The sequence below is a fragment of the Poecilia mexicana genome, unplaced genomic scaffold (assembly GCF_051168715.1).
Source record: "Poecilia mexicana isolate PSO_F unplaced genomic scaffold, ASM5116871v1 scaffold_21, whole genome shotgun sequence".
NCBI classification, from domain to species: domain Eukaryota; kingdom Metazoa; phylum Chordata; class Actinopteri; order Cyprinodontiformes; family Poeciliidae; genus Poecilia; species Poecilia mexicana.
This window is the reverse complement of record NW_028263390.1, coordinates 13,679,156-13,697,151: the sequence shown is the minus strand read 5'-3', so window position 1 is coordinate 13,697,151 and position 17,996 is coordinate 13,679,156. Positions and strand designations below refer to the sequence as shown.

Genomic DNA, 17,996 nt, shown 5'->3' with positions numbered 1-17,996 from the left:
TAAGCTCACACAGCATTTTAATCTAAGAACTTAAAACCCGTTTAATCCCCTTTTCTTTTGAGCGTTACAGGCAGGAAGTAAAGAGGTCTGGTCATGTGACCTTTTTCTCTAGATACATGAAATTGATATTGCTTAGAGTAGACAATCTATTATTTGACTTAAAAACTTCAATCAGTTGCTAAAAGTCAAAACAATTCTTATAGAAGTACAGAAGTTAGGAAAAATGTCTGGCAACAATTGTTTCCGGTGGTATTAAATGCACTGCACTGAGAAATTGAAGATCTGGGGTTTAGATGAGATGTGTGTTGCTTTAGCATTAGCACTCAGAGATTTATTTATTTTTTTATTTTATTTTTTTTTCACAGATTCAGAAAATTGATATGGACTTGTGAATACTGTGAATTTATGTTGGTATGTTGCACATGAAATTTTTCTGTAGAATTTACTGGTAACAAAATGAGTAAGAAACTGATTTATATAAGTGAACAGAAGACAAATTCCATTGGAAATGTTTTGTCTTTAACAACGGCATCTGCAGGGCCTCCTGTGAAACAGTGATAACCTCAGGAACCTTTGATGTCCCTTTGGATGTCTGTGTTGTGTCACTTTAAGAAGATGAAGATGCCGAGATTTGATGTTGTATGAAAGTAATAACCCCCTCTTCCTAATGGGTGTCAGTGACATGGCAAACAAGCTCAGAGCTGTTTGTGAAGCGTTAATGTTGGTTGTTTTCCTCTCACAGCAGGTCATCACTCGCTTATCCCAGACAGATCTTCATATCTTATTCTACCTCCTATCTGTTTACTGTTGTGTTGAAATCACTATGTGTCTTTATCTTACACCCCTCATTTGCCATTGTTTCTTTCACCGCTGTTGCCCGGAGCTAATGCCACTGTTTAAATCCAAAGTTGAGATTTCCGTAGGTTTCAAAAGACTCTAGTGTTACGCTTGACCACCCTATGAAAACTGAAACCTAGAACACACGCACAACCCCCCCCCCCCCCACACACACACACACACACTAAGAGCCAGCAGGGGTCCCTTAAACCTTTGTTTTACACCATAGTGTTGATTTAATTTAATATACTGCTTAACTGAGTATGTGCATGTGTGCTGGGGAGGACTGAGGCAAGGAAACAGTAATTAGTTTTCATGCTAATTGGACTTGCTTGATAACTCCCACACAAACTCGACAGTGTGGAAACCACAGTGGGGCAGGCTGGCCTGCTCATTTCACACACCCAGGTGTTTTGTTTGCACGGCAGAACACACGAAAGCACGCAAAAGTGTGTGTGCAAAAATAAATAAAGGACCACCGATGCGTGAATTAAATGACATTAAAAGCACTTTGAATGGCCAGGGTCTGCTAGACCTTTGCAGATGAATTAATGATGTGAATTTCTTGATCCAACATCAGAGTCTATGCTCAGAGAAAGCCGTCTGGGTGACCACATTCAGTTGGATGTGCATATATAACATGTTTGAGAAAAGATTTGGTAATCGGTGCTGTTGAAATTAATTCATGTTTTCTTAGAACCTTGTAAACACAGAGAAGCATGCAGGCAACAGCACAGTTTCTAGACTATCATTTATCACTATCAAACTGCTGAGTATGTAATTTGTCTCGATGTAGTGTGGTCCTGGATAGCATTCCTTAAATGCATGGGTGGTGTCCTTGATGTCAGCCTGCTACACTGTAAATCTCTCTGCTGATATGCTCTTGACTCCCTCTGGAGATATTTTTGAACTCTGAGGTCACTGACCTTCAGCGAGGGTCACTTTCTCTCTCGGGGGAGGTCCTTGTTTTGCTTTAATGATACCTGCGTTCTTTTTCTATCTCTATCTTGACTTATTTTTTTCCCAGTTTTTTCGGTTAGGATCCAATTTTATTGAGCGGCTAATACCTCAAAGACTTTTGGAGGTTTGAAGCTCAATATTATGTCATCATTGTTTAAAGACTGATTCTCATTCATACTGATGTTTATGTAGACGAGATCCTTGGTTGCTGCTTTTCTTCTCTCGCCAACTTACAATTACTATGTGATAATAGCCACTGCTGAACTTTCTATGGGTCTTCAAGATTATTTAGCCTGTGGGAGTATTTGAGTGGTAAATTAAAGAAGTCAAGTGGGAGATTAGTTGATTCTTTGTAGCTTCAAGGTCTCTGCAAGGTCTCATTTTTCTCTGTGATATCTACAAGACAGACAGTACTCTTCCCTTCTTATGTCTTCATGAATGTTTTACAAGATTGACACTTTTGGCCCATCTTAAAGTACTCTTTAACTCCTGTCTGGTTTAGTGAGAGTAAAATTGCTCCCAGTCTGTTACTAATTTCAAAGTTTTGCTTTTTTTTCTACTTTTAATTTTGCTTCAGAAAGATGTTTTTGGCATATTAGCAGTATGGCTGGCATTACCAAAACTACAATTTCTCCAGAGCATTCAAACGCTTACTTACCTGAGATTTTCAACAAGTTCCCAATATTTTGGTATCCAGTGTTTTTCATCACAAACGGAAGCTGAACTCTCAAAGCATTTAAAAAGACCGATGTTGCTCTACGTTATCTGCCTACTTATGTCTTCATAAATGTATTACAAGATTGACACTTGTAATACAAGTGTATACACTCACAATGGCCAAAGTGAATATCATACACATCAAATTGGCCTATATTCAAAAATTATAGTAAACAGAAATGCCTGTCCAAAATAACCAGTGAGATTGCACACTAGATCATATGCTGGAAGGTGGTTGAAATTGCAGTACACAACTTCACTTCGGTCTAAATTGCAGCCCTCAGGAAGCTGAGGGGAACATGCTGCTACAGGTGCTCGAAAAAGGATGGCTCGGCATGTTTTAGCAGGTGTATCCGTATTTGAAACCACATTGTAAAAATAGTGTGCAAAAAAAAAAACCCTACATTGTGTTACCGGCTGACCTTGTTCACACAGGAAATGAAAATGTGGTTGTAGATCAGTCGTAGGTTTTACCACTTGATGATTTCCCAGCTTTTATCCCATCAGCTTTTGTGCCAACCCATTTAAGTTTTACAGCCTTACAAAGGGGACTGCTGAGAACCATTGTGTTGCACATACCTTACCACGCAAAAGTGGAAATGGTGGAAATCAGGCTGTAATTATAGCCACTGTTTATGTTCTTACCCAAGTCTTGCTTAATTTCAAATAAATGCACAAACAGCAAAGATGAAGCTTCAAATAGGAAAATTTCAGCATGTAATCACTGTTCGGTTAGCGTCTGCTGAAATAAGCAGAGTTACCTCTCTGTTCTCTTGTCTGACAGTGCAGCAGCATGAGTTGTATTTGTAGGAAAAGGTGGCTATATACATAAGATCTATCATTAGCAAATTAAACAGACTTTCTTTTCTTTCTCACTAATAGTTTGACCCTTCAGTTTGTGGACCTCAAGGTAGGGGTCACACGGTCTGGCGTTGGGTAAACATTTTTTAAACCATATTTGTGCAGAGGAGTAAGTGTTTCAAGCACTATGTCCATCAGCTTTAAAGATGCAAACACGGCCACTGCTCTAAAGAGCAACACTGTTGGACAGCTCAAACTTTAACAATAGTAAGGTCATGTTGTCTGTTACAATACAAGCCTTACCAGCCTTTGCTTTTGCACTACCAATATTACAGATTAGAGGTTAACAGTGCAGACCTCCCACACTGTCAAATCAACCACCCAGCAAAGCAGGTCTTATGAGGGGGAGAGTGTTTCTCTGTGTTTAGACTATAAGCAGGACGCTGGTGAGCAGCTTCCACTCATCCAAGACCTCTAAAAGTCCTTCCTCACCTACATAAACTTTGAAACTTGATAATGTGTGCAAAGGAATGTTTAGTGCCAACAAAGACGGGGCATGGACACAGAAATCTTTAGTTAATCACATGCAACCTGCATATTGTCACCTTCCTAAAATAATGGCCTAAGTCTATTTTTTTTTTTTTTGCCAAAAGATTATTTAGGCAAAAAAAAGAAAAGAAAGAAAAACTCACTTTTGACAAAAAGTTACTTATTATTTTAGGAAGGTTACCAGGTTAGTGGATTAGACCGAAGTAGTCTTAACTTTTTCGATACCAAGTGCTTAAATGCCGATGGGCTTTCTTTAAAGAGAAGAAAGATTACTTCAGCTCTGCATTTTTTGCATTTCTTCTGAGGTCTGAGTTCTATGGTAGATTAGGCAAATTAAATCAGTTGTCGTGTGAATAGTCCTCCTTGCTTGAGGTTTGGGGGACCTATACCCTATCATAACACTGTCTTTAGGATTTTTGCTAGGAGTGTTCATGTTACATCTTTCTTTCTTTCTTTCTTTCTGGTATGGGTGTTTTTACTTAATGCTAAGAAGATAATCAGGGATTAACATGTTATGCCTTATCATCACTGATTTCTTACCATGTCCAAGGCTTTTAGTCTGTGTTTGTGTTTCAGTTTTCTCAATTGTTACAATGTGCAACATGTGCAAAGTTGATTAAAACTAACTTTGATAGCTGAGTTTGCACATTGTGATTCCAGGTTTCTGAGCATTTATGTAGATTAAATGTGAAATGACTAAGGCAGAAAAAAAAATGCAGGGAACGCCCAACCTTCAAGAAGTGTTAATTGCTGGATGTTCAAAAAGATCTCTACCCTAATGTTAACCAAAAAACTTGATATTCACTATTCGTGAGCTCGACAGAACATTGCCGTTAATGTTCAATGCGGTATCCATTCTGCTTCATGGTATCCATTTCGAACCAGTCCAAATGCACATGAATCTCTTATCTAGCAGAGCTAAACGTGTCCATAAAACACATTTCTAACCAGAATAGCACAGAATGCCTTCCATTTACTGAACTGCCACATGAAACTCTAGATTTCTGGTTTTATATTAGCTTCAACATTTACCCAAGGATACTCAGAAAACATTTACTTATGGGACTGATATGTGTCAGAAATTAGCTGGAAAAAATGTGAACCAGATGACATTTTCCAAGAGTTGCATAAGAAAACTATGTGGAACTGAGTCAGATTTCTTGTTTATTTGCACAAACTCTGGAAATAAAACTTGTTTGATCAGCCTTTGCAGGATTGACACAACGCAACTTTGGTTAAAATTTTTAACCCACATAGCAAATTTTCCAAGCCAATTTCCCTAAAACCAGTTTGAAAACAACTCAGGACCTTCATTTGTGTGCCATTGGTTTGCTGATATTCAAATCAAATGGGTCCCATAGAAGAAGCCCATTTTGTGACCAGCCACAAATAGCGCTCTTACAAACTGAGCAAGCTACATATAGTAATATGATACTTCTAGTAAGATGTTACTATTATGAACAAGTTCTTACGAATGTGAATAATCACTTGCCAATTGCAATACAAGCCGATAACAATGCTTTTCATATGCACATAGCTAAACTGTATGTAATGCAGCCATGCACAATGTAAAAATTCATGGTACAGTACTGCAGTGAATGGTATTTCAGTCACACCTCACTGTACTATTGAACTGTTTTATTATATAGCTACGTAGTTGAGACCTAACATTACACACATGTTTAGACTCCCAGTGAAACTGGAGCTTTGGAGGATTATTGTGTAACTGATCGCCTTTTGCACAGTTGCAGAAAGGAATGTGGGGTGAATTTTTTTTTTTTTTTTTGCATCTTTTCTTTTACTTTTACTTTTAATTTTAATTATTTGGCTGCATGTGGTGACTGAGCTAATAAACAGCAGACAATGCAACATTTTTGGCTGGGTAAAAGTGGAGCTGAATCAAGATGAGTGAAATACTTTTGCTCTCTACCTCTTCATCTCCGGTTGTGTCACACGACCTGACAGCTGGGCCTGCTCTGAGAAAATGAGCTATGAGAAAATGCGCTCTTTACAACAACAGGGAGAGCCAGAGGCAGCTTCAGGACTTCTTCATTATCAAGGAGACGCCTGCAGGCAGGGCATAACAAATGGCTGATCAGACAGGAGAGCTGTGCAATTTCATGCTTGTACATTAAGTGTTCGTCTCTGTGCTACTCATATTCAAATCTGCGGTTCAGAAAGCGTAGCTGTCACACAGCACAGCAACTGTTTTATAATGTGTGTGTAGATTCTTAGCAACTAAGATGAAGTCATTACAGAGGCGTTTGGTAAAAGTTTTTTCGCAACATTTACAAGTATTTCCCAGGTTTGTGCTAGCTTACAGAAGCTGGGCATACAGAAAAAAACCAAACTTTTTCCTATGTTGGTCTTATTGTTTTTGAAACAATCATGTGGCTTTGTTCACAATCCCTATTCAAAGTGGGATGGAGAGCTTTTTAGACTATGTAGAAAAATGTATTGGGTTCCTTGGAAGACATCTCTTATTTGTGTCTTTTTGGGTCACCACAAAATGTCCTTGGGTGGCACAATGACATCAGCCTTAACAGAGTATCAGGAGTTTTATTTAGCTTTTGCTAGATACAATATAGCAGCGAAATAAAAAAGAAATCATACAAGATTTTGGACCACTGAGCAACACTGTCTGTTCTTTCATTAGCTCAGCCAAGAAGTTTATACAAAATATAAACTTCAGTAGAACGTGACATATTTTTCCTTGTTAATGACTTAAGGCGTCCTCTGAGACACTATCCTATTTGAAGAGGTGGATTTTTGTGCTTTCCACCATTATTTCATAGATATTGTCCAAAGGGGGAAAAAAAGAAGAAATGCACCGTTTTTATTTGGAAACACTTGTATTCCAGATATGTTCATATTTTGAAAAGTTCAACTGTAAAAATAAATTAATTAATTAAAACATAATACAAATTAATAAATAAACTCAGCAACTCAGCTCCTGCTCTCTTAGTTATAGTCGGCTTTGCCTCTCAAGCCCTTCTTTTGCTGGAACTGGTTCATAAAAGGAAATCGAAATAAACAAATTAAAAGTATACCTAAAATTGTGTTCAGCGTGAACAAAACTTCATTGGTTACCTTGGCTAAAACGGATCAGAGGCTACGTGCCAGAAAACCTTTTTTTTTTGTTTTTTTTTTTTTGTTATTGATATGAGTTGTTAGCGGTGTGACAAAAGTGTTTTTTTTTTTTCTTCCTCCTGTTGGGAGGAGTGTGAGGGGGAGAGAGAGGGAGGGAGACGCAGCGGGTGAAGTGAGGGGGGAGGCGCACTGTTTGGAACTGTTTCTCCGAGAAGCGGCGGATCTCTTACTCCAACTTTTTTTTTAATGGAAATGCCTGTTGCGCTACTTTAAAGGAGTTCACAAACTTTTTAAAAAACTTTTTAGCCAGACCATACTAATCTCTTCTCCCCCGTCGGATAGAGGAGAGGAGGGGTTGTTTAGTTCCCAGACACGGATCCGCTCTGTTGGGTTTTCAGCTGAAGTTGGATCATCGCAGATTCGTCGTATTCCATTATTAATCTGAATTAATAGGCTTTTTTTTTTTTTCCATCTTGGAGATTTTGTCAGCATGTCAGGACGCAATTTATTCACCAAACCTCGAACTGCTCTAAGCAATTTTGGAACACTTTACTGGTGCGTCAAGGGCAACTTGTAAAAAAAAAAACAAAAAAAAAAAAAAACAGCCTTGGCATCAATCTCCCGTGTTGCTCCGGGTCTCATCTCCTCGCCTGTGGGTTTAGTGTCTGGATTTCCACCTCACTGAGTGCGGACACTTTCCCCCTCGAACATGGAGGGCGACCAGGCGCTCGATGCGTCCTCCGAGGAGCCCCAGACAGACACCGCCGCAGCGTCTGATAGTTTCTCCCAACTGTGGACGGACGTCATGGGGATGCTGGTGAGTTTTTAAAGGTGGGGGTGTAAATGGGGATCACGTACTGACATCAGACTCGACCCGCTGTGACCTTTCACCCCGTTACCCTCGAAGGTGGCACTGATTTGCTCGTCTGCTTATTGTTTTGCGGCGCATGCAAATCAACCATCAGACAAACACGTCCTTACAGGCCCCGGTTTCAAACTCAAGGGCCAGCGCTCTACTGTTAGTATTGTGTGCATGCGGTTCGTTCAGTTGCTGTGTCGAGACTGGCTTGGCAGGTTTTGGTGTGCTTTATGTTGTAATATGGATGCTATCTCTATTGTAGTAAAAGTTGTGTGTTTTTCTATCTTCTTTATATCTGGGAACATTTTGTTGTCGTTGCACCACATATTTAGGGTTTTCTTGGAGTTGGGTGTTCTATATTCACCTGTTATCAAAATTGAGGACAACAGAGTTGATAACATCAATATAGTGGTTGTGGATGCTGTTTTTGTTGTCAGCGTACCGCTGTGAACTCCACCAGTGGAGGATTTCCTTCCACAGACATTTTGCGATTTCAGAAGCTAAAATGTTAAGACATCACTGACATATTTGACTTCTTTTTTTTATATTTTATAAAATCAACATCGACTTTAAAGCCAAAACAAATGTAAAAGTAGAAATGCTGATCATTACAGGTGTCATTACGCAAATCTGCTGATTATAAAGTAGTTAGTTAGCATATGCAATAATATTAGATTTGATAAACTTGAGGATGAATACCACAATTTGATGATGCATACAAATCAAAACATATTACAATTGTAATAATCAATGATGTATTAGTTTTACTTTAATTTTAAAAAATACTTAAACAAAAATGTTGAAGTAACACCTGCCTAATTTAGTAATAATTCTAAATTATTGATCTTTTACACATTTTTTTGTTATTCTGCTCCATAGTTCTATTGGGCACTCATATATTAAGTACATAGATAAGTGGTGCTTTGTTAATTTCCTCATGACAGTGAGTGTTTTTCATAATCAAAAAATTCCAAACTGCCAAAGCTGTCTTTTTCTTTTTTTGTTTATGGATGACATGTATTGTAGCAACCTTTCAGCCAGCTTACCAGCCATGCACAGCTGTGATACTTTCTCTGGGATCTCATCTAAAGGTCTTCTTTTCTTAGTGCTTTTTTTATACCAGACCTTTTTAAACCCTTTGTATATCTTGACACTGATAATCTGCCCAGGCCTCATCTAATCCCCAGTAATGTTAGAACGTCATCATCAATCAGACTGGGCTCCTTTCTTTCATCCTCATTCTCATTCACAAATCAGATCTTCTGAGGCTCTTCTTGCCAGAACATTTGATCCGATTGATCCTCCGACCAAATGTCCTGCAGTCACTTCCCAGCCTGTGAAAAAAGCCTGAGGTGATAATTTGGTTTGGTCTGGCGCTGAGGATGTGACTGGAGTGGAAATGCTGAATTGCGTGCATGCAAAAGGTTGAGGGTGACGGGTGGGTGGTGTGCTGTCCTGCCCTTCTGACACTAGGTGGGAGACCTGGCTCCCAGCCAAGCAATTTCTCCAGATTTATTACTCGAGAGGCAAATGGCTCTCAGCCCGCTGCTCATCTTTGTTGTTTTTCCCTCTCTTTGAACTGAAAAACAAAAATTTGCAGAAAATGTATTTAGTCTTTCAACTGCAGTATCATCAAGTCAACAATTAGACCTGTTTTAGATCATTTAAGGTTAAGTTGTTCTTTCTCATTACTTCTACTTCATAATTTTGGGCTTAGGTATTTTTTTTTTTTGGTAGAATTCAGTAGCTTGAAGTGCAAATGTGCTAAGAAAGTGTAAATGTATGATGACATATCTGAGCTGAAAATAATAATAAAATGAAAACGTCCACAAATAATTGTACGATTTCAAAGTCCAATGCTCTCAGGGCCATCACAAGTTCATATTAAATGTAGTAAAAGTTGCAGGAGTGGATGTTTATTTGTTTATTACCCCAGATGACACAATACTGTACACTTTTGTTTGTTAACCTGTTCATTTAATGTTTAAATAGCTCCTCATCATTTTTGGCACTTGACCCATTTTATTTATTTTGTCTCCCAGGCTGTGCCATGGTTCTTGCGGGATTGGAAATCAGCTTATTTCTCTTGGTAGCTACGTATAATTATAAATGAGAGTAATATTTTGAGATTACTGATCAAGTCAATCAGGTTTATTTGTATCGCACATGGCAGCAAGACAGCAGTTCAAAGTGCATTACATTGTGAAAATATAAAAATATAAACACATCATAAATTCAACAGTTGTGAAAACCAAAAACAAGACCAATAAGACATTACATTTTGTCAAGTGCCATTGTTAAAATCTGAGTGTACATGGATGATGTTCCATTTATTATAGTTCAAAAGTAAGTGTAAACAGGTGGGTGTTTGGACTTGATTTAAAGGAACTCTATGTTTTTGCTGAGCTGTTTTCAGAGACAAAACATTCATGGTAATTTTCACTCCGTCCAACCCAAGAAAACTCTGTTATGAAGGGGCATAGCAAACAGCAGGCATTTGCATCCACATAATGGAGACTCGCATGTTATTATTAATTAGAAATACAACAAACATAATATGGCACTGAGTTTTATGCACAGGCCAAATAAAATTCAGGATTAGATTGCATTTTTCAAGGCCCTTTGTTTTTTTTTTGTTTGTTTTTTTTAAAGAGAAATGTGACGTTTAACAGCCATGCTAAGACTTACTATGCTAGCAACCATGTTACTGGTTTTCTTCATTTATGATCAGCTTTCAACAATGTGTCATTTGCTTCATAGCATTTTGTTGTATTTTCCTGTAGAAATGTCAGTTGATTACATAAAAGTGAAGTCTTAAGTAAATTGACCTTTATTATACACTTTATCTTAAGAACCTGCTCCGAGTCCTATCTTTAAACACATTGTAAGGACCTGAGAACAGTAAATACCATATCTATGGTACAACTAAAATAATCTGACTTTCAATAGCTTTTGTTGTTCTTGAGGTCCTGACAAAGGAATGGCCTTTAAATTTGGGTTTATCCGACTCTGCCTGCTGGATTGAAATCATTGTAGCAAGTCTGGTCTTGGCCCTCTGCGCATGAAACCTTATCTTTACAGACGGCTGTCTAACTTTGCTCAGTACGCTCACTATTTGGTCTGGACACACAATAAATTTAGGAACTTAATATTGGAATGGCTGTGCAGACACAGCATTAAAGTACCCGTCAGCAAAAACCCTGTAATCCACCCAATAAAATCACTATTTGCATCTTTAAGGGACTTTTTCATCTTGTTTGGATTGTAAATCCAAGAATGTCAGCCTGTTTATGTTTCCGAGGGCCCCCTGTCAGTAATGTGTGTTTAATAAGAATAGCTAAGAGAGGCAGATTTTAATACTCCTCAAACTAATTAAGATTCACAAGCAGATTAGGGCGCAGAGGTATGAGCTATAACTTTTAAGTGGTTGAGGCCGACAGTACAGACCTCTTTAAATTCAAATAAGTGAGTATCAGTATGCATCTAAGGCCAATTTGTGGTGACATCTGTATTCCTGTCTTTCCTTTTAAACCCTTTTGGCAAACCAGTCTTACATATAGGCCGTTCATGTGTTTGTGAGATCTGTTTTATTTCTTAATGAAGCTATAAGTACAAAAAATGACTTTCAGTTTGCAAACCTGGGCAACTGACGGTGACTTAGTGCTCCCTCACTAGGTAATTCTCTTGATTTTGCTGGAAAAGCTGAATCGAGCTGAAACCTTGTGGAATTATTTTACTTGTCTGCAGAGAATTTGTCATCTTGAAAAGTGTTTTGGGTTGTTAAACGCAACGTGGGAGGAGGAAGTGTGTCCATTTGAAGCCTGCTGATTATGTAAGACACAGAGACTCTGTAAATATGGGGCTCTACTTTTCATGGTCTGAAAGTTTATGATTTTATTATGTTAACTTAATAAGCCCATAATCATATGGGACCTCAAGCAAGAGACCATATTGAAAGATGTTCTCTTGCCCAAATATCCTTAGTTCTGTTATTTTGTCTCCTTTCTAGAAATGTTCCAACATGGGCTCGTTTACAACCTGATCCTTCCTTCCTCATTTTGACTTTACACTGCCATGTCCAGGCTCATTATTTAGGTCAGACAGAGATCTGTTAAGTTTCCTCTTCTGGGATGGCACTGCTCTGTTTAGCGAAAGCGGATATCCTAAGGAAGTTCTCTGAAAGACTGAGCTCTGGTCTGTGGCATTACCTTCCTAAACGTTCTTCCACCTTTGGTTCCAAAGACCAATGCTGAAGCCCAATGTCAGCAATCATCTGGCTCCTGACTGTTCCCAATTCCCCAACCGAGCACCATTAGTCAGACCTTAAAACATGACGCATGAACATGTCATTTATCCTCATCTATTGTCTAGTTTGCCCAGTCTACTCCTATCAGCTTCATAGTGCTTGTTGGCACATCTCATCTCTGTGATTACAGGATTTATATAAGCTTTGATAATGTCAGAAATCTTATATATATATATATATATATATATATATATATATATATATATATATATATATATATATATATATATATATATATATATATATAGTGGCTTTCTGTGTAAGGCAAGTGTTTGTGACTCATTGTAAATGTAGATAATATCTTAATAAAAACAACTACCAGTCATTTTAGTAATAATTAGGGTCAGTTTTAAAACCGGCTCTTTCTGTCCTGATGTTGTCCTTTAGTTGAAAATGTACAATGCCCATGCTGTGACCTTATGGACCATGTCTCTGTTGTAAATTCAAGTTTTCATGAAGCTACCCCTTGGATAATAATCAAACCTTGCACCCTACCATTTCCCAGTTTGTAACAGTCTCTAACATGACATGGGAAACATGGGAACATGGGAAAAACAGTTTAGGTAGAGGGAAATGTTAAATTTTTAGCCTTTTACAATGTTTATTCAGGGTCAATACATGCATTTTGCATGAAAATCTTTCCAATACAATGTAAAAAAAAAAAAAAAAAAAAAAAAGCAAACAAGCAATGGCAATCTGTGGAAAAGGCTTCAACAGAAATTCAGTATTTCAAATAACCATAGACTCATTTTGGAAATGCTCTCTTCTGGGTTACTGGAACAGTGAAAATGAAAGTGTTACAGTTGTGAGGAAATGCTATTACCAAACTGAACTAATGTGAAACAACAAAAAAAAAAAAAAATCACAGATCTATTGGCAGCCATCACAAAGTCCCTTCACACAGCGCCAGTTCCAGATTGTTATCCAGCATAATTAAAGAAGTCTCATAGTCTACAAATCTGTTGCATGTAATGTTTCAACAAGATGGCTTCATTTGTGATTTTTTTTCTGTCATTTTTGAAAAACTTAAGTCAGACTGTAGACTAGAAAAACGTGTTGGTTTTCGATGCGATTCTGTTAAAATGTGATTGTGTTAAATCCACTTTAAAAATAAACAAAACACAAGAGTTAAGATTTCTAAGAACTATTAATCACTCAGTCACACTGGCTGCATTTTCTTTGCATCTAAGATTTAAACATATAAAATCCTGAAATAACTGCAGCTACTTTCAGCTACGTATTTGCTCATAGGGGATGTTAAACTTGAAATGTATTTCTGTGATTGACAGATACTAATTATCTGCAGTTATCTGAGGCAATATTTAATGAAAGCTGTGTGGTGCGTATCACTTAGTAATTTATAGCAGCCGTATTATTGCTACTGCGCAACAACCTTCCGTGAGGCTAGTGAGTTGCATGTAGTCTTGAAGCATAGGTGGATCAAACCTCAGCTGTTCAAAGGGAGTTGCGTTTTCATGGAGCTCATGACATGAGGCACCCCCACCTCCCCATTACTGTAAATACAAATGAAATCACACACATTCTTGTATGGGTGTTGCTTTCTGTGGCGCTATTGTTGCCTTTGTTCAAGTCATAATGGGGAGTTGGCCTCCCCTTACTTCCAGGGTGGAGTGGCTGTTGCGTCAGCTAAAGCAGCATTAGTCATTATTTCAAATAACCATGGGGCTAGGCACGTTTGTAAGTCTGAATATATTATTTCTTAAACAAATTTAGATTATGCTTGATTATTCCAGAGGTTAGTTGTTTAGCCTGAACTTATGACACACCGCCATTAGAAACTGTGGGAGAGTTTGATATTTTATCCAGGTTTTGGACTTTTTTTTTATTGTTGTTCTTGAACTTAATGTTTAGTTTTTGTCTTACTTTGAAGCTCCCAAAAGGTAAAACTCTGTCTTTTTGGAGTTGGTAAAGTTTTAGAAAAGCTTTGATGCCTGTTGTTAAAATAGATTAGCTCCATCTGCGGCTGGTTATTAGCTTGTGGAGCTCTGTAACAAGAGCATGCTTTTTGTCATTGTGAGGAATGAAGTAGAAAGCATGTGTCTGCTGTGTCAGGGAGCACTCCCAGAGGGATTCTTGATCATTCCAAACCATATGTCTGGACAAAAGACGACTTCTCACATGAGGAGGGTGGAACGATGTAGAACCTTGCCAGCCCGGTGCAAAAATGTTTATATCGGAAATGTTGTGTTCATCAAATTGTTAAAGAGCACTTTTTCATGACTTTTTATCCCTCTGAGCCGCTTTGTTTACAACTGGGCTGCCTCAGTTTGTTTTGGTCCGATGTGTTTTAAATCCCCTGCCTCCATGGGTGTGCATGCCAATGTGCATTTTCCCTGACGAGACAGACATCTCTGAGTGAGGCCTTATGCCCTTGTGTGTAGATGTCTGGGTGTGTGTGTATGTTTGTGTGGCACCTTCGCCCACACTCACAGGGATCCATTCATTTGTGGCCTGGCACCCAGAAAGGGAGTCCGGTTCAGAAAAACAGAGACTGAGGTATACTGTTCGGACTCTGCTCACTGACTCAATGCTAGCTGTCTGCCTGGCACAGATTAGATCAACACTGATGAATATTCAACAGCTGGCCATCACTGCCAGAACAGCCCATATTTTAACCAAGCCAAGCGACGGTGGATGGCCGTTGATGCCACTTTGGACAAGAGGTCACTTCATGTCCCTGTAATAATCTCTCTGTTAGAGCTACAATTGATTTTGTTTGGTCTGTCGGTTCTGTTGTGATAGATTCCAGATGTGTTTTTTTTCTTAGGTCTGTGACAAACAGATAACAAAGTGCTACATGTTCCTTAATAGCAACAGTAAATTTGAACCCAAAATTAAATGATGGACTTGACAATGATTCCCACTCATGCAGATCAGCTGACGCTTCTTTATCATTTATCTAAGTATGATCAAACTTAGAAAAAAAAAAAAAATCCATCAAAGTACTTGCGCTTGGTTTATGTGCTTACAGACTGAACATTAAGGTAGTTCTTTGATTTGATGTATTTAATAAATATTTGCTGATCTCTGTCCAGAGCGAATCAGAAGAAAACTGGGCAATTCAGATTTCTGGTAAAATAAAGACTGCATCTCTACAATCAACCAGAGATCAAAATTGTCTTACTTTCCTTGATTGGCCCTGATTGCTGATCAGCAAGTCAAATAATGAACTGAGTAAACTGATTTAAAGTGTATTGACATATGACTTTAAATTGAAGAAACAATGCTCCACGTAAATTCCATGCAGAAAGACAACAAGCTGAGATTTGAAAAGAGGACATTCATACTGCAAGGCAACAGTGCTACCAACTGTGCCGCCATGCGAACATATCTAGGTAATTGATTGGTGCATCTGTAATATTTAGCTGTCTAATGACTGGAATCCATCAGTCTATGTCCCACGGCCAAAACATGATGCAACAAATTCCAGTCGAATCCTAGCTACTTTTAAACATTGTTTCTTGTCACAACCTCTTACAGTTGCTCATTGTAATCAGCCAGTGTTCTTTTCAGTCGGGTAATGTCTTCACTGTTTTGAATGCTGCTTCCTCCCTCTTTCCCAAACACGCTTTCCCCCACAAAGGCAGGAACTGTGTGGATCTAAACCACAGCCAGCAGGAAAAATGTGTTTGGTTCAGAGCTAAGTGAATGTCTGAGGAGGTAAAGGGCATCCTTGAAACGAGCCTCAACAAAGACGAAACCTAGGAACAAACCTTGGCTTCATCTGAGATCCAGAATGGAGCTAGATAAGAACAAATACATTGTCATGATATTCACCCTCGGGTGTATTTTTGGATGTTTTGGCTTGTAAGTCTCAGTGCTTAGTGAAGAAAAAGTATAACAAATCAAAGTGTATTGAGGCTGGGGTTTTTTCCACATGACAAGTAGCATGTAGATCTCAAATACATAAATGTAATCTTAATCTAATGGTCAGACATTTAAATATACTGCTCATTTAGTAATGTAATGACCTGTGTTGGCACTTCGCAAATCAGTTTTTTTTCTTATGAAATGTGGCTTTTGTTTCCCAGAGTGCTTTCGTTCCCATACTAACCCGTCCACTTTCTTTTACTCCGTAGGATGGCTCTTTGGATAACATAGACGACCTTGCCCAGGAATACTCCGAGTACTACAACACCTGCTTCAGCGACGTCAGCGACCGGATGGAAGAGCTGCGCAAGCGCCAAGTCTCCCAAGAGCTGGACATGGCAAGTGTATGCTTTAAAACACAAGCATCACAACTTCCATTAAAAACTACCTCACGACTTTTCTGGCTGTTTGCATTCAAATTTGAAATAAGAATCTACAACTACCCGGGATACCAGATACCAGCCCAAAAAAAAACCTGACGGGGAAAAGCAGTAGCTGAAACAGCATGTCCTCAAGTGTTAGGAAGACTTTGTATAGAAGTGAATGCAGTAGTGTAACGGAGACCTGTCAGAAAGAGTGAGGGGTTCCTTTTCACAAGGATGTAGGGTAGTGGGGCAACCCATTTGGTTGCCAAGCTGCAAGCGGATGAATGGTGGAATGCTGCTGGTATTGCTGTGGAGGACCGAGCTTTGTGCAGCATTAAGACACTGTAGGCCTAAAGAAGAGAGTGTTTTAAAGTCTTGTTCCACATGACCTTGCTGCATTATTTTTTTTGGTAAATATTAGCATGCAGTATACAAAAAGATACGGCTTTTGTTCTATTTTGTTTAAGTTAGCTGTTGTGCTGGTCAACTTGAAAGAAAAATATAAATTCCCGGCGAAGACCCTGTTATTGTTAATTTCTACTTAAATTGTGCTTTGAATTAACTTAGTGAATGACAGAAAAAAAGGTAGAATAGGTGAAACAAATCACTATGGTTACGGCTGAAAACATCTTTTGGAGAGACTGGCCTTATTATTTTGTTAACTTGCTATATAATAGGAAGTTCTTTGTTCATTTTTGGAGAAAAAGATCAGTGTTTGGAGGTGTAAGAACACCATGCCAAGCTTGAAATATCATTCTGACTTTCAGCAAAGAGAAAAAATATTGGAAATCCTAACTGACGGAACGCAGGAAATACTTAGTCTAATCTAATTTAATGTCAAACGTTTGGAAAGAAAGATTTTAAGAAATGCTACCTGTTCATGCAGTTATTAATTTTAAGAATTGCTGGAAGTAATGTATTGGTGAAGAGAAAATTTAAGTTTAGTTTTCATAGATTATTAAAATTCCTTAATTAAAAATCATGTTCATACCTACGATGAGTGAACATACATTTATGACTAGAGCAGTGCCTTTTCCCACCAAGTAAGTAAGTAAGTAAGTTGCAAAGTGAGAAGAGTCACCTCTGGCCATGTTTTAGTTACGGAAGGGGGTCATCTTGAGTACAGAGAGCTGTGGAGAAAAAAGGGAAATAATCAGGGTGGATTTTTCTGCTTAAGAGAAGAAATAAAGCTGACTGGGACTTGAGCCTGAATCCCAGTGCAGAAGAGGGGATGAGGATGTGAACGGAGGAAGAAGAAGGGAGCGGATGAGGGGAATGATGAGTAGGAGGTGGAGAGGAGAGCCTGCAGCTGTCCTGCCACTCTGTGAAGTTTTGGCAGCTGAATATAGGGGAAGAGAAGAAAAAACAATGCGTGACTAAAGAAATATAGGTCAGGCAACACCTTATTCTGAGCTCTCAAATGTGCAGGATTGGCCCACACGGTATAGGCTGAACTTCACTTGGTGGTTTGTTGTTGTGATTTACTAAAATTAGGTTTGTTTTTTCCTCCACATAGATTTTAACCCAACAGTAGAGAGACACTTTTGTATGTTTGAGCCGAAATTTGATTCCACCATTCACTCCAACAGTGAATGGTGTTGCTGATCATCATGGCGAATAG

At 38.5% G+C, this 17,996-nt stretch overlaps 1 protein-coding gene across 9 annotated transcripts in view; it reads left to right on the top strand.

Annotated features, from left to right (window-relative positions):
* sash1a (SAM and SH3 domain containing 1a) overlaps positions 1-17,996 on the top strand; it is a 166,695-nt gene that overhangs the window by 106,924 nt on the left and 41,775 nt on the right. For 5 of the 9 annotated variants that reach the window (XM_088001771.1, XM_088001770.1, XM_015012353.2 and 2 more), the window contains exon 2: positions 16,220-16,354. In XM_088001771.1, coding sequence (XP_087857897.1) covers positions 16,220-16,354 — 135 coding nt within the window. Of the gene's footprint in view, positions 1-6,915; positions 7,772-16,219; positions 16,355-17,996 lie in introns of those variants that run through there. The other 4 variants (XM_088001768.1, XM_088001769.1, XM_088001772.1 and 1 more) reach the window with 3 other exon arrangements.